The sequence below is a fragment of the Arvicola amphibius genome, chromosome 2, assembly GCF_903992535.2.
Source record: "Arvicola amphibius chromosome 2, mArvAmp1.2, whole genome shotgun sequence".
Classification (NCBI taxonomy): domain Eukaryota; kingdom Metazoa; phylum Chordata; class Mammalia; order Rodentia; family Cricetidae; genus Arvicola; species Arvicola amphibius.
In genome coordinates this window covers 21,558,314-21,580,073 of record NC_052048.2, presented here as the reverse complement: position 1 = coordinate 21,580,073, position 21,760 = coordinate 21,558,314, and the positions used below count along the sequence as shown (strand labels likewise).

Genomic DNA, 21,760 nt, shown 5'->3' with positions numbered 1-21,760 from the left:
TGACCAGCAGACAGATGTTGAGATTCAAGGTGCCTCTTGACCTGGAGGCTGCCCTCTCTTTTGAAGCCCACAGTAGCCACTCTGGGTTCTGCCAGAAGGTCATGGTCTCCTTCTCCTGGCCCTGCCCTCTTGCATCCTCTCTAGGTGAAGCCATGGATGGAAAGACCATATGTATGTATGTATGTATGTATGTATGTATATGTATATATATGTATGTATATATATGTATATATATATATATTGCCTAGCCCCCTTGCTACAACCCATCTTGTCTATATTTATAGAATAATCTCGCTCTGCCCATCCACCCATACTGTGATTCAGCCTAGCTCTCAGTAGCCTATTGATAGCTAGGGGACCACCGTGCGGCCAGCTTACCCACTCTGGATATCTGAGGTCCTGCCTGGAACATCTAGGCAGAGCATCCTTGTGAGAGTTTTAGTGATGAGCAGGTCCCTGCTGCTAAGTCACAAGAGGTAAGGAAGTGTCTCTCTGCACAGAGTGCCTCATTCCACCCATCCAGGCCCCTATCTCCTTTCATATTCAGTGATCCTGGAGACCAGTCACAGGGGTGAAGGCCACCCATCTAGGCACACCTGTATTAAAAGACCTGTATGCTCCCCTAGCTGGGTCTAAAGGTGGCCTGCAGCAGCAACTAAAGAACTGAACATAGGTGTGCAGAAGCACTTCCCCATGAGAAGGTTGCTAAGGCAGTGGGTAGAGGTGTGACCTGTGACTTTAGTCTGCACTATGGCACAAATAAATTTAGGGTTTTTTTTGTTATTGTTGTTAAAACACCTGACTGAGGGTATCTGGTCTGGTATTTAGTTGCTGGCTTTCTCCCAAGCAGAGTCAGGCCAATCTTTCACCCTCACGTGCCAGTCACGAGGCTGGTCCCCACCAACAAACTAAGCAGAACCAGGCTAGGAAGCACTTAGGAGGTTGAGGCAAGAGGGCTGCCACAAGTTCAAGGCTAACCTGGCTACATAGTGAAACCGCATCTCTCTCTCTCTCTCTCTCTCTCTCTCTCTCTCACACACACACACACACACACACACACACACACACACACATACACACACACACACACACACACAGACACACACACAAAGCCTCAACATCTGCAAGCCCCAGGTCACAGTGTGTGTGTAGAGCGGGGAGGGCAGGGATGTCAAGTCCTGAAAGAATTACAGAGACCAAAAATAGCCCAGGAAAGCTGCGCTGTAGGCAGCTGTGGGCCTGGGGTTAGCCCAGGAACTCAGAGGGGGGCTTCCTGGGGTCAATGTGGAGATGCAGGGAAGACTGTCCCCAGTGTGCTTGGTTTCCAGTGGGTGAGCTTCAGGCAGGCCCAGCCATCTGGGGTTCTGGATATAGTTCTCAAGTGTGCTGGTTTGAATGAGGATGGCCCCATTTGTTCATGTATTTAAAAGTTTGATTCCCAGTTGGTGGAATGTTTAGGAAGGTTTAGGAAATGTGGCTTTGTCAGAGAAAATTTGTCATGGGGTGGACTTTGAGGCTGCAAAAGCTCGTGCCAGGTTCATTCTCTCTCTCTCTCTCTCTCTCTCTCTCTCTCTCTCTCTCTCTCTCTCTCTCTCTCTCTCTCTCCAGCACCATGCCTGCCTGCTGCTATGCTTCCAACCATGATGATCATCGACTAACCTTCTGAAACCATAAGCATTTAATCCCCAATTAAATGCTTTCTCCTGTAAGTTACCTTGGTCATGGTGTCTCTCCACAGCCATAGTATATTAACTAAAACACACAAGTGTCAGCCTAGAAGAGAAACCAGAACTACAGGCCCTTAGAGCCCACCGCATGGGTGTACCCTTTCTCTAGGACGGATGCTGTCACGTTCCCTGCTGCTGCATAGAGTATGCACAGCGTTAGCACAGATTAATGTTGGACAGGAAGCAGGGCCAAGGATGGTGCAAGGGAGCACCCACATTCCTGAACAGGTATCTGGCCCCTCCAGGACCAGGGTCCTTGGTAAAGAATCCTGGTTCTCAATCCACCCGCCCCCACAGTCCCAAGCTCACACCATTTATGCAGAGGGCAACACAGAGAACCTCCAACCTCCCTAGACTAGGCAAGACAGGGGCCTTGATCCTAAAAAGGGAATGAGAAACCTCTTCACCTTTACCTTCTGCCTGCACAGAGGCCACCAAGGATTCAACAGAAGCAGGTGAGTCCACTCAACCATTAAGATTTATGTGAGGATCAGGGAGTACAGAGGAAGGAAACATTTTAAAAGGTGTGTGACGGGGCAGTTAGGAATGAAGTCCATGCGCCAAAATGGGTAAGGTTGAATTCCTAGCTGTCTCCACTAGTCACATGCAGAACAAGGCTAGGATGAGGGCTGGGCTGGTTGTTAAGGCCCTGGATCACCTGTGACCATAATAGCAATAACAGCATAAGGCTAATCCAAGAAGCAAATGAGCCAATAGTCCAAACTGCTTGGAACAACACCCAGTACACAATAAGCATTTCACAACTCAAAACCGCTGACTGCCGATATTAAAAACCTCCCTGGCAGCAGCCTGGCAATTTGGATGGAAGCAGACCTTCCGGCATCGTCCCATCGCCAGGGAGCCGCAGGAGTTGGTTTGCAAAGACATCCTTACAGCCGGGAGCCTTAGCCAGTAAACACCACCTCCTCCCCCAGGACTTTCTTCCCTGTGTTTAGGGATAGTGGGGATATCCTTCTCATGGATTCTTACTAGGATCAAATGAAAATGGCATGTAGGTCACAACTAGAGCCATGCCCAGCACTCCGCAAGTGGAAGCCAACGCTCATTGCTTTGGGGGCAGTTTGGGACACTGCTAGGGAATTATATAATAAGGTGTGGCATGAAGTTCCATCCTGTACCCCTAATCGCCACGAGGTTTGCTTCTGTTTGGGGGCTGACAAAAGGCTTCTCTGTTGGGAAGGGGGCTGAGTATTCACCTGAGAACTGCAAAGATGGAATCAGAGCATCAGAGGTGGGGGGTCCTGTCTATAAGATCTCACCCTGGTTCTTCCCCTGGAGATGCCCCCTTGGATAAATTAATAGGTATCACTACCTCCAGGAGAGCAGGATAGCCTCAGTGCATCGGCTACAAGTACTTCAACTCCTTGTCAGCATCAGTGATGTGCAGGCCACCCAGGATGTCTGGGACTGGTGGTTAGAGACGGACCCAGGGCCAGAAGGTAAAATATAAGCTCAAAGCATCCCATAGTAGCCCCACCCCCAACTCGCTGCCATTCATTTTGCATAGCAATTCACTTTGTAACTCAGTCTGACCAGCAGCCCGCTATGTAGTGCAGGCTGGTCTCGAACTGTCAACAGTCCTCTGAGCTCCCCCTCAGGCTCTCAAGTGCTGGGATTATAGGTGGAATGCACAAACACCCACTTCTACCTACTCACCTGCTCCAGGTTCTGCCTTGGCCATGGCTGTCCCAAAGGGAACCACACAAGGGGGAGAGGGTCAGGGTTCAGGGGCACCAGAAGGGTTCACTTTGAGGTGGGAGAGAGCTGGACAAACATTCTTTGTCACCTCTGAGAACGAGAATGAAGTGACAGGGCCGCACCTGTCCCACTGGTCCCCAAGCTGAGTGTGTTACCTCGTGGATCCCAAAGTGAGCATACGAGTCAAAATAGTAATCCCTTGATGTCATCTCTTCGGGATTCAGCAGCTTGGACATCTTGCCCCGTCCTGGGCAGCTGGGCTGTGTGGACACGTGGTGGACACATTGGACAGGCTTGGCTGGGATGACAGGCTGAGGGGGCTGAGGGGGGGCACTGCTCACCTAAAGAGAGAGAAGGGACCCAAGTTAGTCCTGCCTCAGAGATTTCTTTCTCTTATTGTTTTTATTGAGCTATAGCTGTATATTTTTCTACACCCTCCCCCTTCCTCTCTCCTCCCCGTCTACCCTCTCCCAAGGTCCCCATGCTCCCAATTTACTCAAGAGATCTTGTCTTTTTCTACTTCCCATGTACATTAGATCCATGTATGTCTTTCTTAGGGTCCTCTTTGTTGTCTAGGTTCTCTGGGATTGTAAATTGTAGGCTTGTTTTTCTTTGCTTTATGTCTAAAAGCCACTTCTGAATGAGCACATATATTTTCTTTCTGGGTCTGGGTTACCTCACCCAATATGATGTTTTCTAGATTCATCCATTTGCCTATAAATTTCAAGATTCCAGGATTCGGTCCCAATTCCTGGCTGTGTGACCTTGGGATTGTGCATACCACCACCACATCTTTGTTCTCTCCTTGATAAATACAGGGCCTAATGAAATCCCCCAAGGAGTCATTGAGATAGCTCAGTGCATAAACGCCTGTCAGGGAAGCATGAACCCAATCCCCAGTGTGGTGCCATTTCATCTGTATTTTAATGAATAAAACTTGCCTGAAGATCAGAAAAGTAAAACAGCCACACTGGCCAGCCTTATAGACCAGGCAGCAATGACACACCTTTAATCCCAGTAGCCACACTAGCTTGCCATAGAAACCAGGAGGTAGTGATGCATGCCCTTAATCCCAGAACTAGAGAGAATTATTAAACGGGAAGAGGCAACTCTCAGCCTCACTCTGAGATTTCCTAGGGGGAGGATCAACATTTTCGGACTGAGGTTGAGGTAAGAGTCAGTGGCTGACTGGTTTGCTTTTTCTGGTCTTCAAGTTGAACCCCAATATCTGTCTGTGAGTTTTTATTAATCATGCTTCATCCCAGCACCCATGTAAAAATCCAGGCATAATCCTAGCACTGGGAAGGTGGAGACAGGGGGATCCCTGAATTGCTGGCCAGACGGTGTAGCCTAATGGGTGAACCCTGACACCCAGTAAGAGAACCTGCCTCAAAATAACAAAGTAGATGGCTCCTGAGGAATAACACAAGGTTGACCCCTGGGATTGAAATATGTGCACATATATGTACACACACACACACACACACACACGAGAGAGAGAGAGAGAGAGAGAGAGACCTCTCTGCAAGAACCAAGGCATTAACACCAGTTTCTCTCAGCACTAGATAACCACATGGTATACACATAATAAAGGCTTCTTTATTGTTGCTAGTATCATTACTACCATCTGGATCATATAGATTATATACATATATAATATCCTTGTCCTGTCTTAATTTACCTCTCCACAAGCTAGGTCAACTCAGACTTACAGTCAAGGGAAAAGGTAGCCCCTAGGACAGAGCAGATGGGGAAATACAAGTGATACCTTCCCTCCCTCCTACCTCAGGCACAGCCTCAAGACCACCCTGTGTCTGAGACTAGACAGGAATGAGCTGCATGGGGCAAGAGGTGACACCCTGTTCTTAAGGTGCATCCCGGCTGCTGCCCCAAGGAAACGACAGATTTCCCAGTTTAGCAACACAAGCCTTTGGGTTGAGGAGAGGGGGGCTGGCTGGCAAGTGGGGCTGCCTCATCATAATGCTGCAGGTGTACCCACCCTCCACTTGGGATGTTGGTCACGGTCTCTGGGAGGCTAAAAATAGACTGTGTCAATCGCACACTCCCATGCAGGCTGCAGAGTCACCTCCAGAGCTGAAGACGCCTGTGCACACAGTTGACCCCAGTATTGACTCCATTTAAATACATTAAGGAGAGAAAAACTCTTAGCTGGTATAGGAACTTGTGTGACAAGGTCAGGGGGCTTCCAGCTATCATTCAACTCTCAGTCCAAGGACAGGGTCTTCCTTGGAACTCCCTGGTTTTCTGTCCTCAACAGTCAACTTGTGAGGTAACTTCCACATGTCACACATTGCATGAGGCAAAGGGATGGACGACCTGACCAAGGACTAGAGAAGGGCATTGAATAAATAGCTGTAAGTCACGAGGAAAAGGGGGTGATCATGGCTGGTGCTTTGTCCCAGAGGCCACTCCTCTGTCCAGCTCAGTCTTCTGCAGAGTAGACTTGGACTCTTACCCTGGACTGACAGGCCTGCCCTTCTTACAGTAGCTTTGAACTCACAAGCATTAAGCTACTGAGAGTTGCTTTGAATTCTAGAGACAGCTGCTGAAGGCCTGCCGCTGAGAGGCCCTGCGTAGAAGAAATAGTCCTGGGGGGAGGAGTCCCCCAGAGACTCCGCTTCCTAGACCTCTAGCAACCTCACCAGAAGCTACAATAAAACACACGCTACAAAAGAGTCAGACATCAAGAGGTGAATTCCCTTCAACTGCGAGTCAAGGAATCCTAGCAGAGTTATCAAGCCATGAGCGGGGAGGGAGCTTTGTCAATGGATTTTGAAAGGTAGAGGTGACAAGAGGGAATTCTAAGAGGAAGGGGTGCTTTGAGCAGAGAGGACAGGGGGTGGGAAGGTTGTGAACTTGTTGGAGGTGAGCATGCTGAGACAGCAGAGGGTTCGGCTGAGAGAAGGTCATGATCAGGCTAAGAGGGCGGAATTAACTACCGCAGACAATAGAGAGAAGTGCCCTGTGTATGCAGGGCCCTGAGTTTGAACACTGATTTTGGAAATTGAATGTGGGCATAGAGTACAGGAGGGGGCAAAGAAGAAAGAAGTGTCCATGGGGGAATTTAAGAGACTATGTTCAAAGTTAAGTCAAGAAATAATGAGCACCTGAGCCCCCAGGGTGCTGGAGGGGCTGCCTGCCAGTGCAGCACAAAAATAGAACCTATGGGGTTGGCAGCTGGCAGAACATGGGGGACGAGGGAGAAGCTGGAATCTGAGACATTGTCCACATCTCAAGCCTGGGTGAGTAGGAAAATGGTGGTGACGTTAACAGAAATCAGCACATCAGTGGAAAGAGCAAGCTGGGGTGGGGAATGATGGGATGTGTGGAGTTTGAAATGCCATCGAACCCTGTAAGAAAAGATGTCAAGCAAGCAGATATGGAGGTAGTTCCAGTCAATAAACACCTTCACACAATGGAAAGGCACACCCCAACACGTGTGGCGAGGAGAGGTTAATGTGTGCTCACGAAGCCAGGGCTGACAAAACAGGAACTTCACACCCCAGCTTAATGGGGATGCTGCGGTTTCTCATCTGTTATGTGAAAGAAAAAAAAAAACCCAATGGCAAATTAACACTCAGCGTAAATGTTTGGCTCACTGGAGATCAGATAAACTTAAAATAGAACAAAACCTTATCTTATCCCTCAAAATGATCAGTCTCTTCATTTGCAAGATTAGGAGGGGCAGGGGAAGGGAGTGGGGGAAGAGGAGAGGAGGTACTTTCTCCCATATCTTGTGGAAATGTAATTAAGTCAAGACTTTTTAGAAAGCAGTTTGGTAAAAATTTATTAAGATCATTAAAAAGCACAAATCCTTTAACCCACAATTGTTTTCTTTAAATTTAACACCAGGAGAGGGCCATTTATCGTCCTAAGTACATAGCTCTGTGAATTTCATGATGACCAAAACACAAGAGCCAATTTAGATGGCTCACAAGACAAAATTGATTACAGCCTATGGTGAACACCTTGTCATAGAATGCTATGCAGCCCTTACAAATGTAGGGAAAGTCTTTAAGAACACAAGCGTGTGAGCACAATAAACCGTTGGTAGAGCAGGACACACAGGAGTATAGACTGTGCGCTTATGTCTTAATTAAAATCTCTTCATGCTGGTGCATGGAGAGAGGAGATTCAGGGAAGGCACCAGAATTGGCAGCAATTGTCCCTGGGTATTGGGTCGTGAATAATTAATTCTTTCTGGCGCCACTTTTGTGAAGAGCAAAAGCTAATATTGCAAAAGAGTATAAAATGCAACTCCAGACCCCTGGAGGGAAACTGAGGCTGGGACTCTGTCTTGAGAGCCATTGGAAGGATGGGGTGAAGAAAGGGCTTGCGTAGGAGAGACCACAGTGGAAGGATGGTGGATATGCCTGGGAGAAGGGTCACATTAACCACCCTTTACGGACCTGAGTGGGCTTGGAGGACCCAGGGGGTTGACATGGGAACAGGGATACAGTGGAGAGGGAAGATGGGTCTTCAGACTGCCTTTCTTCTGGGAACATGTGACCTAGGCATTGACTTCAAAGAGGAGACTTGAAGGCAAAGTCTTCCTTCCTGCAGCCTGGGTAATGACAATGAGCTCAGAAAGCAGCCTAGAGTCACCCCCCCCCCCCAAAAAAAAAATCTCAAGGATCCTCTATACATCCAGTTGCCACCGATATTGACTCTATTTAAATACAGTTAAAAGAGAGACCATTCCTAGTTTTTTCAAGCATCATGCCAAGTCAAGGTCCTCTGTTTTATGAGGTTCCCTGGGTCTCTTCCCAACAGCCAAGTATATGTCATGTGCCACCAGGGCACTCGTGAGACAAAGGGATGCATGAGTTAGGGGAGGCAAATAAGACCAAGAGGTGACATTAGCCCTGGTTCTGAAGACTAGAAGCCTCCTGCCGAGGAGAGCTGCATTCTGCCGGTAACCCAAGAGGTGTGCCCTCTCTTGGGGGCTGAGGGTGAGCAGGCAGTAGGGAGTGATGCTTTGCCTTCCACAGTTACCTGACGAGCTACGGGGCACTGTGTATGTGCTAAGAAGGAAACATGAGACAGAAGGGTCCGTGGAGGAATGCAGAAACCACTCTAGGAAGATGGATCAGCCACAAATGACGGCTCTCTCTGGGAATCTGGCCAGGGAGCTGGCTCAGTTGCCTGCCCACATGCCTCTGGAAACACTGGAGAAATATAGGCCTCCAGTCCTGGTGGTCACTTCTGTAAGGTCAGAAGGTCTGACTCCTCCCTAGGAAGGAGAATCAAAGCGGTGACAGGGAAGTCTTCCAACTTTTTAGTAGAAAACATGCCTGAGAAGTCAGGAAGAGGGTTAGCAGGTACACTGGGTGTGGAGCCCAACTAACTGCCAGCATCAGCACCTCCAGAGCTGTGCCCATTAAGCTCCAGGGTGCCTCTCTACCCAGAATCCCTCCCACCATGGATAGCTTTCCAACACAGTACTCCAGTAGGAATGGAACCCAATCCAGCCTCTATTTCTGACCTCGCCTCTTGCAATGGCTGTCCTGCTCGAGGAAAGTATCTGTGCACAGTGGCCCCATCTAGTCCTACCCAGGCCTGGGGCCCCAGTTCATGGAAAGGGCCCTGAAATATTTATCTCTGCCTCATCTAAGATGCTCAATTTCCTGCAAGTCTCTCCACACAGTTTATGATCCCAATGTGCAGAAAATCATGCCCACTGCCTGCCAAGGTCAAGAAGAAGAAGGCTTCTGGGGAAGAAATTCTGCACTGGTCCTTCAAGGAAGGGTAGGACCTCCCCAGGTGGGATGGGATAGAAACATTTAAACCTAACCCCATCTCAGCGTAGAAAGGGAGAAAGATCGTAGGTGATTTGGGGAAGGTAGTTAGCTCTGATTGAAGGCCCACTCTGCTGAGTGCTTTGCAAACATTGCTCGGTGAAGGCATAACAACACGACAAGGTGTTGAAACATACAGGCAAAACAAAACAAAACAAAGGCCTAAAGCTCTTGAGTGCTAGGGTTATTTATTGGCCAGAGTCCAGAGCTAGCAAGTCCCAGAGCCTGGCAATAAACCAGTATCAGCGACAAAGCATATTCCTTGTTGACAATCAGCAACAAGAGCATCTGCCATCAGCATTGACACTATAGCCAGCTTGGTTCAGCCCAGCCATGCCTAACACAGCTGCTGTCTCGGCCGAGCAAGCTAACTCAGAAGGAAGGCCCAGCACTCAGGGCAGAAACAAGGTTAAAAGCAGTGATTGGCTCAGGAGCATGCGTCAGAAGATCCAGGTAGCCACTTCTCCGAGATTTCTAGGTTTAAAGAAAATCCGCAGCAGATTTCAGGTCATAGATGGAGAAACTGAGACCCACGTAAGGACAGAGATCTTTCTAGGGTGAGCTGGAACTTGGACTGCAAGAAGCAGGAAAGGCATGGAGACAGGTCAGAGGGCACAGGAAGACCAGCGACAGGACAGAGAGCTGCCAGTCTTTTCTGTAGCCGACAGTCAAAGCCGACCTGAGCCCTTGTGCTATAAATGACTCCTCCCCGCACCAGGCCAAGCTTTAAGACTCTCCCTGAAGACAGAGGCCCACTATGGGAGCCAGCTCCTGCTCTGGTCTCCAAATGCCAAGAGAGCTTCTGACATTACATTCCTATACAGCCTGGGGTTGCCACCGAAGGAAAGAAGTGTACTGCGGAAGATAAGGCCCCACGGGAGGGGGTGAGGGTTGATCTCATTCCTGTCTTCCCTCCCGGTTGCCTTTGCCTCATTCTCCTTGCCCATCCTCTCATTTGGCCCTGCCACCAGAATCCTCACAGACACCCTCTGCACCCTGTCGCCATGCCATACACACTTCCAAAGCTGTGATCTGAGATGTAGCTGTGTTATTGACAATGGCATAAACAAGTGTGTACAGTTATGTTATGTTTATGACTGCATTAACAACATCTGTCGCCATTATATGGGTACCAGAGGTCTAAGGGAGAACATTCTCACCCTGGGTTTTGGGGCCACTCCAACTTCCTAAGACTGTACTGGAAATAGGGAGCTTCCAAGAATGTGTTCAGCTCCAGGTGGCCAGAGAGCATCCTCCCATCTGCTATCCCGCACCCATGTTTCCTGACAGCTGGGCTGCAGGGTGACTCCCTGGATCCTGGTGGAGAAGCCTTGTGGTCCGTGAGCCTGGATGGAAGCAGTGTTCTAGTAGGTGGGTCTCACTCCCTGCCAGAACCAGGGGCGATGACCGGGGCAGCTGTGTCTGGGCACTGCGATCACTGTGTGTTACTATTGTCTCCTCGCACTTGGTCATTGGCTCCCTGAGCTGCTCCAGAGCGTTCATTAGCAGTCCCCCTTGTGCTCCCACTACAGGGGCGGCTTAGGCACAGCCACCCCAGATATCCTTCCTCAGCCCTGAAGGCAGGAACATGGCCCTCTCCTACTGCCAGTCATCCCTCTGCACATGCTGTCCTGTGACCTTGGAGTCAAACACCCTCTAGGCTCCCTTTTCGGAAGCCCTTCTTTCCCATCCATTCCCACCGCTCGCCACTCCCACTCCAATGCACTAAACAAGGTGGTATCATGGAGAGACGGGGGCAAAGGGAAGTGGCCCTTGGAGCATGGGTCCTGGACTACCAGCATCAGCCTCTAGAACACCAGAGACCACTGCCCCAGGACCCCAGTGGGACCCAGTGGTCTGTGCTCAGACTGTTCCCAGGAAATTCCCATGTTCTGTCCAGTTTGAGAACTGCTGGTCCCTCCAGGTACTTCCTACCCAGCATGGCATGGAACCACAACTCTTAGGAAAAAAATAAAAATAAAAACAGCAAAAAAAGTAAAACAACCATAGTCAAGTATAACTAGCTAAGAAGAATTCTTGGTGATGTTTTTAAAGTTTCGTTTTGCTAAAAATGAACTATCCGTCTCTGAGAAAGTGGTAGGATGTCCATTGGCCCTGAATTCCTGTCTGGGTTGCTCTTTCCCAAGAGGCAAGGGAGCATGGATCTGAAGGAGCAAACCTGTGCTGTGATTTAGATTAATTTCTAGTTATCAGCCCTGTGGACCTTCAAGGGCAGGTCTGAGGCCCTGAAGCCCAGAAGCAGAACTCATTGTCAAACTCCCAGGGGGTGATGCTTATGAATGCTGGCACTGACCATGTAGAGTATGGTTACCTGTCTTCCTCAGCCCCTGTGAGCCCCTAAGCTCGTACATGGCCCTCAACATGGAAGCTGGACAGTACCTAGTTGCTACTGACATTGACCAAAGGCCACAGCAGTCGCAGACCCTGGAGAGAGAGAGCTGAAGGTTTTAGAGCGCCCATTAGCTCTGCAGTAGGTGACTGGAGATTGGGCAGGTTCCACCACACTGGGGCTGCATGGCCTGGGCTGATCCCTGACTGACTCACAGCCACTACTAGAAGCCCTTGCGGTGTAACTGGAAGGCAGCCTTGGTGCTGCGCACTGTGTCCCAGCGTTTCCTGTCAGCCCCTGGCTGTCTCTTTGTGGTGCAACAGCAATGCCTGCCTCAAATCAAAACCACACTGCTCCCACACAGTCCTCCCTCTGTCTCCTGGATCAGTAACTCCTGGGAAAGCATCGCCTGGATTTGTTGGGCCTGACCTATTTTTTAAATAAACTGGGGCTGTTTTCCATTCTTAGTCACTTCTTCTCCCAAGCCCCCACATATTAAATTCTCTTCTTATATCCTCAGATATTTGGGCTGCAAATGATGTCAGGTTAATTGGATGCTTGGCTCCTGGCTCTTCCTCTTCAATAGGCTTATAAAGCAGAATTCCCCAGGCATCCCTTCCTCCTCCCTCTCCCCTCCCTAAAGCAACAGGACTCCCCTCCCCTTTCTCCCTCCTGTTGCTGGAATGGCCTTGCTGATCACCTGTCTTCCCCTTTGCCACTATGGCAGATGCCCACTTACAGTTTCCTCTCACCCTTCTCCCTGCTGGAGTTAGGGGGCTCCTTCACCTCCAGACTTCAGTCACGCTCCTGACTCTGGTCCCCTCAGGCTGGGGCATCAGCAAAAGGCGCTATCCTGTCTCTGTCTGATTTCTGCTTGCACACACACACACACACACACACACACACACACACCTGTGAATTCTGTTCCTGAGGATCTCCTCCCATCATGCCACTACACCCAAGCTGTTACTCGTTCCCCCTTCCCCTCCCCTTCTTTGTAATAATAATGTATTCTGTTCCTTCCCTGGGGCCACTAGGGTGACAAAAGACTCTGGATGTGCCAGCAGGTAGAGGAAATTGTCAAATGTGGCTTGGGTACCATGAGATAACCAGTTCTGGGCACGTGATTCCACGCCAAGGTGCTATTTTTGGATGTACCCTGGGCCCTTCAGCAGCACTGGGCACAATGTCCCTAGTTGCCTTTTGTGTGCTGTTTTGACAACTGTTTGACACACACATACACACACCCTATGGTGTCTTCTCTCCAGGCATTGACTCCACTCACCATCCCACTTCCCACCAGTCTCTGAACTACCCAAGTTCTGGGGGACTGCTATCTCTAGGAAGAGGCCACCACCAGAATCAGACATTTCCCCTACTCCTGGGCCACTTGAATTTCAACTGCTTCATCCTGAAAGCCCAAGGCACCTGCTGGTCTAAAGCTAGTCACGACTGTGCCATGTCTGTAGGTGTCACTTCTGCAAGAAGGAAACCGCTCAGACAGTCCAGAAGGATTATTTCACAGTGCAAACAGATTCCGTGTGTCTCTGGTTCCCTCGCAACACTGGACACAATGACGCGTTGATGGCACAACACTTACGCTTCAGTGGGTCAGCACAACCCTTCGTCAATGAAATATCGACCCCATCCCTTCGGCTAACTGAGATCCATGATCTCTGCCTGATCCAAGGAAAGTGGAGGAGGCTCCCTCTCCCTCCTGAAACTAGAAAACAGACACTCTCTTGAGAAGGTAGCAAGGTGGCTGGAAGAAAGAGGAAACCAAGCATCATCTCAAAGGAGGCTAGTGATGTTCTCAGTCCCTTTGGAGGGCCCACAGTACTCAGGGCTTCCTACCAGAAGTGCCTCATCTCAGGGAAGTTCCAGGGGAAGAAAATATCTTAGAACTGCAGCTGGTGTTGGCTGAGACTCACAACTCCAGCCTTGCAGACTACGAGTGGCTTTAAGTGCAGACTCAAGCGCATCTGTTAGGCATTTCCTGAACCCTCCAGTAGCTCAGGCACAGGCTTACTGCAGACTCATCGAGGAGCTGGCTCCTCACACCCTCAAGCCCTATCATTTGGACATGACACTGATAGCTTGAATCTCATTTTCTTTGGGTTTGGAGCTTTTGTTTTGATTTTTTGTTTATATTATGAGACAAGATCTAACTATGCAGCCCTGGCTGGCCTGGAGCTCCTTATGTAGATCAAGCTACCCTTAAGATCACAGAGATGTGCTGGGATTAAAGGTACATTATGATACCTGACCAATTAATTTTTACCACATTTTAGTGTGTATGTGTGTCTGTCTGTCTGTCTGTCTGTGTTTGTTTTAAGAGGGGACCATGCTTGCTATGGTGTACCTGCAGAGATCTCAGAGGACAAATGGTAGGAGATGATTTTCTTCTTCCACTATGTGGGTCCTGGTGACCAAACTTGGGTCATAAGACTTGGTAGCACTTGTGCAATTACCTTGCTGTCCCTCAGTGATTTGTGATAAGACAGACAGAAGTCTCAAGTGGCTGGCCCAGACCACAGCCACACAAACTTAGGCTGTCACCGTTTTCATGGATTTCTTCAGAAACTTTCCACCTCATCATAACAAGCTTAATTTACTCCAAGTAAATATATTCCCACCTGGAGTCTCGGCAGGAGCAATTGACTTCTTTCATCAAAGAATCTGATATGAATAGTTCTTGACATTACTGACACAAGCTGGAGAGGAATAAAGTCTGTCATCGAATAATAGCCAACACAAACTAGAATGTTTGGGGAAAAAGAAAAGCATTCTCAGGCAATTCCGATTCCAATCCCTATTTTAAAAACCAAATGAAATGTAAGAAATGAAAGGTTTAGACGGAGTGTGGTGGAGCACACCTTTAATGCCAGCACTCAGGAGGCGTGTGTGTGTGTGTGCGTGCGCACGCGTGTGCACGCACGTGCCTTCTTATCTATATAAAGGTCTATATGATCTAATAAAGTTCCAAGCTGTCCAGGGATACGTAGAGAGACTCTGTCTCAAAAAGAAAAACAACAATCTCATGATACTGGACACCCTACAATGGTAAAGGTGACACCTGAGAGATGGATTGTCCCAGCACATGGCCTGGAGGAACTGTCTGGGCACAACAGCGAGAGTCCACACCAGGCAGAGTGGGTGGATCTCCGTTGCTGAGAGAGATGGAGGTGAGGACCTGATACCAAAACGTCTGGAGCTCCTCCAAGAAAGTCCTCGGGTGAACAGTCTTCAGCATGCACCGTTCTGCTGAGTTTTCCTAACTTTCTGCCAAGGCTGACCACAAGAAGGATGTGAATAAACCAGGAGAATAAGCCCTGAAGGGACAGGGTGACTAATCTTCTGTGATTCCCAGGGCCTGCAAAGCTTCTCGTCCCTCCTAGCCAATTCAGAAAGCTCCTAATTCGTGCTCAGAATGGTTCACTGCTAAACTCCCCAGCACAAAATATCTAAGAATATCCAGTACCCAACAACAATAGGAAAAGACCACAGTGTTTGACCTCCAGTCAAAAATATTCAGACTTTCAAAGAAGCAGAAAACACTACCCAAAACTATTTACACTGAAGAGCAAAGCCTGCCACATGCTACAGTATTCCCTGAGGCATACTATAATAAGTTTGCACTTCACACACTTGTCCTGTTTGGCCTTTTTGATCAACTTGATACAAACTAGAGTCATCTGGGAAGAGGGGACCACAACTGAGAAAATTCTACTACAAAATCCAGCTGTGGGGAAGACAAAGGGACATTTTCTTAATAAGTGATGATGTGAGTGGGCCCAGTCCATTGTGGATGGTGCCACCGCTGGACATATATATGGTCTTGCATTGTATAAGAAAGCAGGCTGAGCAAACCATAAGGAGCAAGCAAGCAGGCAGCACCCCGCTATAGCCTCTGATTCAGATTCCTGCCTTGGATTCCTGTCCTGACATTTTTCAATAACTGTGGTGTGGAAGTGTTAAGCTAAAATCAGTTCTTTTCTCTTCAAGTTGTTTTTAATCATGATGTTTTATCATAACCATAGAAACTAGGACAAAAGTTGGCACCAGGTCTTTACAGAATCAACCATATATTTGTTGGGAAGATTGACTTTGAAAGCCATTGAGTCCGCAGAACTTAACAGGCTGTTCTGTGTGAATTTGAAGATAACGTTGAGAACTCTGCAGACAACAGAAGCAAGACTTGAAGAGTATCAGAGGGAAGTTTGAGAGTTCTTCAAATAGTTCTCTACTGGAATTGTTCGCTTGATTTTTTGAAATATTTATTTTGTAGATTTACTTATTTTTTTCACGTATTTCACCTGCATGTATGTCTGTGTGCCACATGCATGCCCAGTGCCCTTGGAGATCAGACCACCACAGTAACCTGAATGACCATGCAGGTGCTAGGAATTGAACCCAGGTCCTCTACAAGAGCAACAAGTGCTCTTAACCACTGAGCCAACTCTATCACCCCTCATTTGTGTAATTTTTTTGAATTAAGAATCTGTGGCTCTGGTTAGCTGGGACTAAAAGACAAGTTAACAAGAGGTCAGAACCACTGAGTTAAAACTTTTGCTTTTCTGGTAACAATTGACGCTGCTCAGTCAGAGAAAGCTGAGAAGCCAGTGATGATTAAGAAGAAACCAGCATCACTGAAGTGAAACCTGAGATTATTCCTTCAGGCTGGGCACACAGAACCCGTGGCCTACAGTGGACCAGGGCTGTATTTCATGGAGGTAGTTGAACTTGGTCATATGTAAGAGTCTCTCAAGTAGTAATGATTTTGAAGGCATGAAAGGGTCATGGAGAACAGCTGAGACCTGGCACTGTAAGAGGTCATCGGTGACAGGGCCGCCTCAATATCAACCAAATTGATATTGGATTGAAGGGGTCATAGAGAGAGACTGTAGCAGGGTTAGAATCCCCGAAGAGAGCCAGTAGAGGCCACTGGGAAAGGAGCAGCCCAGTTGCAATGGAGACCCCAGAATGTTGAAGATGTCAGTACCATGGGACAACCACCAAGGACAGCAGCAAGTATGGCGTGGAGCTGTCTTGAGCCCATGAGACAAGCTGTGTTTGCTGCGGATGGCAGAGCTGGAGAAGAGGAACTGCCTAAGCCCTATGGAGCCTAAAAGACTGTGAGGGGACTCCAGGAATCATGTACTGATAGACTTGGGCTTGGCTTTACTTTGATTGTGACTGTGCCCTGTTATACCCTCTTGGAGTGAGAGAGTATGTAACTTACTTGATTTTCATAGGAGTCAAGAGACTTGGAATTGTAGAGACTTTGAATTTTTAGAGACTTTGTAGTGTTAGGGAAACTTTCGATGTTTGAGAGTTTGGATACTTAGGAGACTTTGAATATTTTGGACAGGCTTTGAACTTATTGACTTGGGATGTTTTAAAACAACTTCAGAATTTTAAGACTTTTAAGGGTTGAAAATTTAAAGGCTGTGAGACTTTTAAAGGTCAGAATATTTTATATTGTGATAGTAATATTAATATGAGATCTTGGAAATGAACAAGAAAGAAAAGGCTATAGCTGCATAGTGATGTATTTGTGGGCCAAGTTGACAAGGGTCAATTTTCCTTGTCATTTTTTGGTTTGTTTCTCAATTGAAGGAACCACAACTGAGAAAATGCCTCCACAAAATTGGCCTGTAGGCAAACCAATGGGGACACCTTCTTGATTAGTAATTGATGTAGGAAAGCCCAACCCATTGTAGCTGGTGTTAGGCCTGGGAAAATGGTCTTAGGCAATATATATACATATATATATATATATGTGTGTGTGTGTGTGTGTGTGTGTGTGTGTGTGTAATATATATACAGTCTGTGGAAGTCAATAAAAATATTTCCTCTGGTTACTGCTTTCAGATTCCTGCCTTGAGTTCCTACCTCAGTGAAAGAGAGTGACCTGAGAGCTATAAACTAAAATAAACTTTCTTCCCCTTTTGCTGCTTTTGGTCATGGCGTTTTATCACAGTAGAAGCCCTAAGATAACTGTGAGCCCTAAAATGACTACTTTATGAAAATAAATGCATAGGTCACACAGGTAAATAGTCTCCCACAAAGGGCGGAAAAGGGGAGAATAAAGGTGACAAAGAAACAAGCAGCAAGATAATAGGCTTAAACCTAATTGCATGAACAATTACATTAAACATAAATGGTTGAAACAGCTCTATTAAAAGGCAGAGGCTGTCATACTGAACTTTTAAAAACAAGCGAATGCTTTGTTTCTGAGATGCATTTTAATGTTAGAATAGGGTAAATGTGGAGAGATGAAGAAACTATACGTGTTAATGTCAATGAGCTGAAAGCTCAGCAGCCATGCTAATGGCAACACACACTTCCAAGTAGATAATGTTAGGAGGACACTTCCCAATGTCCACTTTATCAAGAGGATATACAATTCTATATACTTTTATCCATCTTTTTAAATGTTACAAAAGTTATCAAGAAAGCCTGACATAATTATTTAGGACATAAATCAAAACATGAATCAAAATATACAGGGGGTTGAGTTTCAACCAGTACAGCTCACTGGTTGAAACTCAAACAGCATGAGCAAGGTCTTGGGTTTCATCCCCAGCACTAGCACAAATAGACTGCAATGAGTTGCCCTGTCACACAGAAGACAGTAATGAGACTGGAGAGGGAAGCACGTGTGCTGCTGGTGAGGCTGGTATTGCTATCATAGGGAGCAGTATAGAGGGTCCTCAAAAGTTAAAAATAAAACTACGTATAATGAAGTGATTATTTTTAGGCACATACTCAAAATAACTGAAAGTAGGTTCTGAATGAGACATCGATGCTTCCATATTCATTCCAGAATCATTCATGACGGCTAAAATATGAGCACCAACCAAGGGCCTGCTGATGCACACACACAAGGAATATTATTCAGCTTTAAAAAGGAAGGGAATCCTGTCTGGGGGGTGTGGCTCAATAGTAGAGGGCTTACCTTGCATGGAGAATGCCCCGAGTTCAATCTCCAGCACCATCAAATGCAACCCAAAAAAAGTACAATCAGAAAGGAAACCTCAATACACGCCACAACACAGGAATTCTGAGCACGTGGCAGTCTGTAGACTAAGACAGTCACAAATGCCAAACACTGGGCCAGTCCACCAGTCTGGGTAATGGGAGCAATCAATATTTCAGACACTAGGACAGTAGCTGCTGGAGGCTGGGCAGAAGTGAGAGCTGCGTGGTGTCAGGGGGATGATGTTTCTGGTCTGCAAGAGGAAGAAGGTTCCAGGGAAAGATGTCAGGGAAAACAGCAGAGCGATGTGGGCGAGCTTGGTGCTGTAGTGCCCTACAAGTGGTTAAGATGGTAAATGCTGTGGCTATGTGGATGTCGCCAAGTTATAAACATATGGAGAAAAGTTCTGATGGACTAATAAGGCAAAGTAGAGCAAGCCCATTAAGTGGTTTAAAGGCACTCAAAGGATCCAGCCTTGGACTAAGAGCCCAGGAGGTAGCGCCACCCTTCCTAGTGCTTCCAAACTCCCCAGCTAAGATGTCTACTTAGATAGCATCTTAGCATGAACTCGCTCATCAGGCCTCTTCTCCTCTGAAAGGAGTGGGGAGAAGAAAGACCAGTTTCAAAGACCATCTTCCCAGGGACTGGCTCAGATCGTGAAAGGTGGGGACAGCAGCCATAGGAAGTGAAGTAAAGCTGGGGCGGAAAAGACATAGGAATATCGGAAGTACATTTAACAAGCCTTGGGTTGCTGAGGCCCTAAACACATACACAAACTCCTGCATCCTCTACAAAGCCTGAGATATTGCATCCTCTGCAGCCCCCTGGGGCTGCTTGACCCCTGGCCTGCCTGCTGCTCCTCACACGCTAAAGCTTCCTTCTCTCCCAGGGACTGAGCACTGGCTAATCTCCTCCCACCGAACCACTCAACAGTTCACATCTCTTCCCACATGGGTGTCTACACCTCTCTGAACACTGTCTCCACGCCTTCCTGTCTGCAAACACGGCCACCTCTGTCGCCCGCGCTCTCGTGTCTGGGTTTTCCTCAGAGCTCCTTTCAGCTCCTGACTCTGTTTCACGTCCTTGTTTGTTGTCTGTCGCCCCCGTAAGATGCAAGTTCTCTGCTGGCAGTGCCAGGCTCTTGTACCTTCACACCAGTTCTGAGCGCCGTGCCTTGTACTGAGTGGGTGTTGGATAAATCCCTGGTAGATGCCTGGATGGAAGAGGGGAACCCTAAACCAATTGCCAAAGAGGCTGGGACAGAGAGAAGCTGGAAGGGAATCCAAGAGACACATTCTCAGCCAACAATCGGGACAAAGGAACCTCTTCTGTGCCCAAGCTAGACTAAGCCCCACTCCAGCAAAGCCAGATCCTTGAGGACAGAGAATGGAGCTGGGGTCATAGGAAATACACTGACAGAGCTGAAGTTCATTAGCAAAGATTTTAAGTTGACTCCCACCTACTCCTCGAGCTCTTTCTTGGACTTAACCCCTTCTCGAATGCTGTCCCAGTGTCACTGGCCTCCACTATGTCCCCCTAAGACCAGGACAGGCCTTGTAGCTTTTGCCCTTCCCTCTGCCTGAAACCACTACCTTCTTCCTCTCTGCTGTCCACTTATCTGCTCAACTCACACCTGGGTACCCCTGCTGAGTTTTCAAGGCGGTCAAGATGGCGACTGTTAAATATGATGGGGTCACCACTTCTGTGTGTGTCACTGTCCGCTCTCCACCAGAGAGAATATCATGAAATTCCCTCTCCCAACTGAACACAGACAATCTTCTGAGGAAGGCTTCGTCTCTGGCTCTGTGTAAAAGAGAGCTGTGGCTTTGACGTGTTTCAAAATGGCTGGGGTAGGGGGACAAGCTCATAGCCTTCTGGGACACGCCTTTGGCTAGTTTCTTCCCACACTGCAGGTCTCAGTGCATGAAGTCTGACTTTAAAGTTCTGAGTCTTCCCCCCACCACCACCACATTCCTGTTTTTTTGTGGGAACCCAGGTTGGTTTTGAACATACTATGTAGCCAAAGACGGCCTTGTGCACCTGATTCTCCCACCTCTACCCACTGATGACTGGGATCATGGGCATACATCACCACGTCAGGCTCAGTTCTGAGTCTGACATTTTCCCTGGCAGCCCCTCTAGAAGTCCTCTCTTGGCTCTCTCCTATGCCTTTCATAATTTCCCTTAGACTGATGCTCTCCTTACCAAACCCCTAAATCTCTGCTAAATGTGCATGCTTCTCATAGACAAGAACCACCAGACATGGTAGCACACACCTAAAATCCCAGCGCTTGGGTGACTGAGACTGGAGAATTGCAGTGAGTTTGAAGCCAGTCTGGGTTACAGAGTAAGTCCAGGTTAGACTGGACTACAGAAATGAGACCATCTCAGATACACAAGGATGTCTGTGCACTACACCACACATACACACACACACACACACACATACACACACACACACACACACATACACACACACACACACACACACACGCGCGCGCGCGCAAGAGGCGGGTAGAGCCATGTCTTAGTTTTAACTGCATCCTCTCATCATAAATGGCATGGGACTAGCAGTAGAAAATTCCATCTGTTGACTACACAAACGGATGAGTGGACAAATGACCCTGGGAGGAGCCTGAGACACTGAGAGTCTAAGTGACTTTGAGTCCCTCTTCCTTGGAATCTGTCACAGCCTCGCTTCCTCATCCCTTGGGCATCATCCCAGACATCCAGGGCTGATACACTGCTCTTTGCTCTCTTTGAGCTCAATTTTAGCGTGCAAACTAGATCTGCCTTTTGGGTTTCATACGGGGGAAAGCATTTAGCAACCCGGAACAGCCGTCACCATCACAACCAGAATGGCAGCCACCCTTCATTGAGCAGCCTCTGCGCTAAAGGCTTTGTTAATGTGTCTTCCTCTGACCCTCACACGAATCTTTTGAACAGGATGGAAAATGCGATCTATAGAAAATTACTCGCTAACTCAAGGCCCTAGAGTTAGAAACTAGGAGAAGCCAGACTCCAGGCTTAGGAAAGGACTTCTCATGGTTTGCCTGAGATACAAGAACCAGTGCTGGTCGGTGGTCACAGGGACAAATGGCCAATGATGACAGCCCCTGTCTGGAGCACTTCCCATCCAAGGTTCCTTTTGGACCCCACAAGG

General features: G+C 47.9%; 1 protein-coding gene across 1 annotated transcript in view; it reads right to left on the bottom strand.

Moving 5' to 3' along the window:
* Positions 1–21,760, bottom strand: part of Prmt8 (protein arginine methyltransferase 8) — an 84,345-nt gene that overhangs the window by 44,524 nt on the left and 18,061 nt on the right. Inside the window, exon 2 of the mRNA XM_038320364.1 lies at positions 3,602–3,787. Within this exon, the coding sequence (XP_038176292.1) occupies positions 3,602–3,787 (186 nt within the window). The remainder of the gene's footprint in view (positions 1–3,601; positions 3,788–21,760) is intronic.